The 6,000-nt window shown below is 37.2% G+C and overlaps 1 protein-coding gene across 1 annotated transcript; it reads left to right on the top strand.

Moving 5' to 3' along the window:
• The first annotated feature begins 636 nt into the window (after nt 1–636).
• On the top strand, nt 637–2,639 carry LOC127955958 (gastrula zinc finger protein XlCGF57.1-like). The gene has a single exon (XM_052553662.1). It carries the CDS (start codon nt 833–835, stop codon nt 2,396–2,398), a length of 1,566 nt encoding a protein of 521 aa, XP_052409622.1. The 5' UTR covers nt 637–832; the 3' UTR covers nt 2,399–2,639.
• Nucleotides 2,640–6,000: the final 3,361 nt, after the last annotated feature.

Below are 6,000 nucleotides of genomic sequence, written 5' to 3'. Positions count from 1 at the left end.
ATCACTGATCTATGGTGTCGAATGCAGCACTAAGATCAAGCAAAACTAGCAATAAGATGCAGCCTTGGTCTGACGCAAGAAGCTAGTCTCTTGTAATTTTAACAAGTGCAGTTTGTGTGCTATGGGGGGGTGGGTCTGAAACCTAATTAATATTATGCACAGAGACAGTGCTGTCAGTGCACTCAACAATTAAGCATGACTATAAGCATCACTATGAACTCCTGAACTAGTTTTGTCCTCTTTGTTTCATATAGCTTGTGTATCTGACAACTGAAGCTCCTGAGGGCAATTCATAAGATGTAATCCTAGATGTTGTGCAGATCTTCTTCCTCAAGTTGGCCTACATGCTGCGGCTATCCATTTAGCAGATGCTACCATTAATTTACTGGAGGTTAATGATTCCATTGTTTTCTGCTGGACACTGTTGTTAAGCACAGATATAATAAAATATCTTTATAGATAGATATAATAGATATATTTATATTGCATAGCTGGTAGTTTGCCATGGGTAAACGTCTGTGAGATCTATCCTAGGTGAACTCTTATGTATTTTGTATGAACTCTTGTCCACCTGTGGTAGAAGTTCATCCTAGAAGACTGAATAGATGGAGGCATTGATTGTGAAAAGCCTGAGAATGAGACGGTTTGGCAAATTGAACAAAATAAGTATATAAATGCCAGATGAATGCGACAAATTAATTTAGTTTATTTTTTTCTTCTTTTCCTTTTTTTTTTGGAAGCAGGTCACATCTCCCAGTAGGTCTGATTAGGGCCATTTTGTCAACAGGGTTTAAGATTTTAACTTGTATTGTCTCTCTTCATCCTAGACCTGATGATGCTGAAAGAGAAGAATGAGGTACTGAATGAAATGGAAGACAAAGATCAGTTTAAGAAACAACATGGAGACCTTAAAGTCCATATAAGAATTCTCAGTGGAGAAAGCCCTTACACCTGCCAACATTGTGGAAAAGTTTTCTGTAAAAACACAAACCTTAAATGCCACATGAGAATTCACACTGGAGAGAAGCCATTCAGCTGCCAACAGTGTGGAAGTAGTTTCACTCAAAAAGGAACCCTTAACAGGCACATGAGAATTCACACCGGAGAGAAGCCTTACTCCTGTCAACTGTGTGGAAAAAGCTTTACAGCAGAAGTAAACCTTAAGTATCACATGAACAGTCACACAGGAGTTAAGCCGTTCCGATGTGAACAATGTGGAAAGTTTTTCAAATGTAAGAAATCTCTTACTTCCCACATGAAAATGCACTTAAAAGAGAACTGTTATACATGTCATCAGTGTGGAATGACTTTCCGGGACATCAAACACCTTAACAGACACATTATAATTCACTCTGAGGAAAAGATTTTCAAATGCCAAGAATGCGAAAAGAAATTTCGATTTAAAGTAAGCCTTAAGTGTCACATGAGAATTCACACTGGAGAAAAACCTTACACCTGCCATCACTGTGGAAAGAGTTTCAGACATAGCGTAAGCCTCAAGACTCACATGAGACTTCACACTGGAGAGAAGCCTTTTAAATGCCCTCAGTGTGGAAATAGTTTCAAATATAAAGCAACCTTCAATGCTCATATGAGAGGTCACACTGGAGAGTGCCCTCACAGATGCAAACTGTGCGGGAATAGCTTCTCACAAAAAGGAAATCTTAAGACTCACATGAGAGTTCACACTGGAGAGAAGCCATTCATATGCGCTCAGTGTGGAAAATCTTTCACACGAAAAGAAAGCCTTGATTACCACATGAGAATTCATTCCAGAGAGAATGGTTTTCAATGTCTTGAGTGTGGAAAGTGTTTCCCAGATAAGAAAAACCTCAAGAGGCATGCAATAATTCACACCGGTGAGAAGCCTTACATTTGCCATCACTGTGGAAAGAGTTGTAGATTTAAAGGGAACCTTAAAACTCACATGAAAATTCACACGGGAGAGAAACCTTTCATTTGTTCCCAGTGTGGAAAAGGTTTCACATTTAAAGGAAACCTTGATGTTCACATGAGAGTACACACTAGAGAGAGACCTTTTAAATGTCTTCAATATAAGAGGAGTTACACTTATCAAAAAGACCTGAACCGTCATTTGCAAACTCATTCTGGAAAGACATTGCCTTGTTCTGATTGTGGGAAGCAGTTTAGAAAAGGGAGCAATTTGAAAAATCACCAGTGCATTCACTTTAAAGAAAGGTTTAATTGTAATCATTGTAACAAAATGTTTATTTTGCTTTCACACTTGCAGATTCATCAGAAAATTCATGCTGATGTAAGACGTTATTTGTGTTCTGTGTGTGGGAAGAGATTTAAATGGCTCGGCAGTTTAAAATATCACCAGAAAATGCACGTCTGTGTGAAATCAAGGCTACGTTCACATCGTGAACAAAGATAATTACTTTGGTGAGGCTGTTCACTTAATATTTTAAATGTGGCCCTTATCAGACAATCATCTGAAAATGTTAAGCTTTTTATTTTTATTTTACATGTTCTTATGAATGCCTGTGGCCATGCCCGAGCATTTTTAGTTCAGATTCCATTTAATACCCTGGAATCAAAATATTAGTTACATTGTGGCGTTTCACAAAAAGACAAAATGTATATGAAACATAAATAAAAGGACAGACTCAATGAAACTCACCTTTTACTACATTATTTGATTGTACAAGTAAACATGTTGTCAGTCTGGTCTTCATTACTGTTGGGGGTTATTTGATGAAATATTATTTTTTATTAATTTAGTCTTAGAAATAAAATAGTAATTATACTTTAAATTCAGAAAGGTCATCTATCTATCTATCTATTCATGTTTTGTTATGTTGTATCCTTTTGATACAATTATTTTAACTTTTTGATCTAGTAATCCTTGGCCTGTATGTATACAACTTCACAGAAATGCTCTTAAGAATAGTCTGAAGCTTTGACTTAAGTGTCAAAAAAAGTCCAAGACTGATTCAAAATTTCCAAAATGATGAATAAAGACTGCACTGTTTTTATTGAAACTGGTTTATGAGGTGAAGGTAAACTGAATCATTATATATTATATGGTAATTATATAATAATCTAATATTTTCTGCAACTAGTTTTATTGTACAGTACAAAAAAAAAATATTTCAACAGATTAACTGTAAACACAGACACTGCACATCTATATTCTTTGTCTGCGTTTATTTCATCCGACACATTTTTCTCACTGACATAGCCTCATTTCAGAAACTCGGCTGAAAATACATTTTCGAATTTCCCACTCGTCACACCAACTTTGGTTGCGTTCATGTGTATTCAACATGTAAATACAATCTATCCGACATGACTTGAATGCACCATAAAGACTACAATGTGCTGCCTTTGACACTATTGACCACAACATTCTCTTGATTTTGATATTCTAGGTATTATCAAATTGCCTGAGTTTTGAGAACGTAGCGGACGTAGAGGATTATAATGTAAAAGGAGCTCATTCAAATACTGAGGTGCTAAACCATTCAGGGCTTTATAAGTAATAAGTAATCTTTTAAAATCTATACGATGTTTGATAGGGAGCCAGTGCAGTGTGGACAGGACCGGGCTAATATGGTCATACGTCCTGGTTCTAGTAAGAACTCTTGCTGCTGCATTTTTGACTAACTCAAGTTTGTTTACTAAGCGTGCAGAACAACCTTATCATAGCCCGGCTTGTTACTTTTATCTCTTCTTCTGACATATCTGCCAATATATGGTGGCTGTGGTCTGGAACCTTGCATCTAAATCCCTGACTATGCTGTCCATTGCAACAAAAAAGACATGGTTTCTGAATACAGCTGCAGCATTCTCTTTAGTTTCATCTTCTTGACTCTCATCTGGCATACATTTCCTTTTCCTTTTCCTCTTCTCTTCACCCTGAAATTGAGCAGGAATCTCTATGGCTTGGGCTACTAAGCAGGCCTCGTCAAGGAGGGAGTCCCATTCACAACGAAGATCCTCTTGTAGTGCCTTGATGTTTGCAGCCTCAATGTCCAAAGAAATATCCCCTGCCTGAAGAATCAGATTACGATTTTCCAAGCACTGTAGTACCTTTACCAACACAGTGAGTAGAACAACTGCATCAAATATGTTGAAATATTACAATGCTGAGGCCTCGGGGCATGACTGAGCTGCATGTACACCCACCAAATTGAGGGTATGGGAAGCACAGGGGGAGTACGTAGCAAGTGGGTTTTGTTTTAAAATCTCAGCTTGCACACCTTTCACTTTCCCTGACATGTTGGCTCCATTGTCATAACCCTGTCCCCTACAGTCCTCTAATGGTATGCCCCTGTCCTGCAATACTGCCTGAATCATTTTAGAGATTTCCCTGCCTGTCTTTTTATAAAAGTTTTCAAATAGACAGAATCTCTCGGTTATCTTCCATACATCACTTTCTACATCTTGATGTACATATCTCAACAATAGCACATTCTGTTCAGTGTGAGAGATGTCTGGTGTGGAGTCACATATCACAGAGAAGTAAATTGCAGCTTCTCTTTCTGCCAGGATAGTGTTCAACACTCTTTTGCCACAGAGCTCAATTAATTCATTCTGCATCTCAGAACTTGGATAGTGTGTTAGCCTTGACCCCTCTTTCTTCTTTTCCCTTACTTTTTCAAGGTGCTCATGTATAATGGGATTATAATGTTCCAACAACTCTAAAGTGCAAAGAAAATGCCCATTTTGGACATCATCTAAATTTAAATTTTTGCCTCTGAATGCAAGGTTTCGTGATGCCAAATGTAGGGTCACATACAAAAGCCTCTGTAGAATAAGCCTATACTTTTCTATTTCTGCCAGTAGTTGTCTTTGAAGGTGACCATCAAGTTGCTGCCAGTAATGAGTGCTGAAGGCTTTTCCATTTCACATAGAACTGCTTATGAGGCATGTTCGTCTCATATTCTGGCTATTTGTTGTACATTCTTTGCCATTTAATGATTGCTAATTTAACTCCATCCCTCCTGTTCAGAGCACTTCTTGACGGCTTTGTCAGCTCATGAGAGAACAGAAGGCATGGGATGCAATATAGAGCCTCTGCACTCTCACTATGAATAAGCCAGTCTCTTCTGATTTTTTCACAGCCGTTTGCTGACTTTACAAATTCAAGATAAATGGGAAATGGTTCCCTTTCATATCTTTAGGTGGAATTTTGTTTGTTTTCTTTGTACCTTTACTTGCCAGACTGCGCACTATGGTGTCTCTCTGATCATTCGTTAATTTATCTGGCCATAGTCCTGGATCCTCTGACAAAAATTGGTCTGAATTGCTCTGCCTACTTTCCAGTCCCTCTCCATCTCTCATTTGCACACTGTGCTCAGAGCAACACTCATGCTCTCGCTCTCTTCACTTCCACCATCTTCCTCAATCACATCTTGTCTATCTTTCTCTACATGAAAGATACATTTGATATTAACCTCTTATCCTAATTATTACCTACTATAATAAAACACACTACAATGTTAGTGTCACTTAACACCTTTCTGTCAGAATGGCTAAACATGGTTCGCTTTCATTGTGAACTATATTAGCTCACCTTGTCTCAAATCCAAGGAAGAGGATGAAGGGTCTGTTGCTACTCCACTCCCTGATGTGACAGTTTCTGAAACTGAGGACCATGTGTTTCACAATTTTAAGATCTGCTTCTACTAAATGTGACAAATATAATGTTGCTCATTTGTAAACATCTGTGTTCATAATGTAAAAATTAATTTCAGTAATTGAACTTAAAAGGTGAAACTAATATATTACATAGACTCATTACATGCAAAGTGAGATATTGCAAGCTTTTATTTGTTGTAATTTTGATGATTATGGCTTACAGCTATGAAAACCTTTTCACAATATTCTAATTTTGAATTTGGGTTTTTCATAAGCTGTAAGCCATAGATAATCATCAACATTTAAACAAATAAAGGCTTGAAATATTTCACTTTGCATGTAATGAGTCTATATAATATATTAGTTATACCATTATACCAATATATTAATATG

The sequence above is a fragment of the Carassius gibelio genome, chromosome B4, assembly GCF_023724105.1.
Source record: "Carassius gibelio isolate Cgi1373 ecotype wild population from Czech Republic chromosome B4, carGib1.2-hapl.c, whole genome shotgun sequence".
Taxonomy (NCBI): Eukaryota; Metazoa; Chordata; class Actinopteri; order Cypriniformes; family Cyprinidae; genus Carassius; species Carassius gibelio.
This window is presented reverse-complemented; position numbering and strand designations above follow the sequence as displayed.

Excerpts from the sequence above, each read along its gene's own strand:
- LOC127955958 (XM_052553662.1), top strand. The coding sequence starts at position 833 with ATGATGCTGAAAGAGAAGAATGAGGTACTGAATGAAATGGAAGACAAA.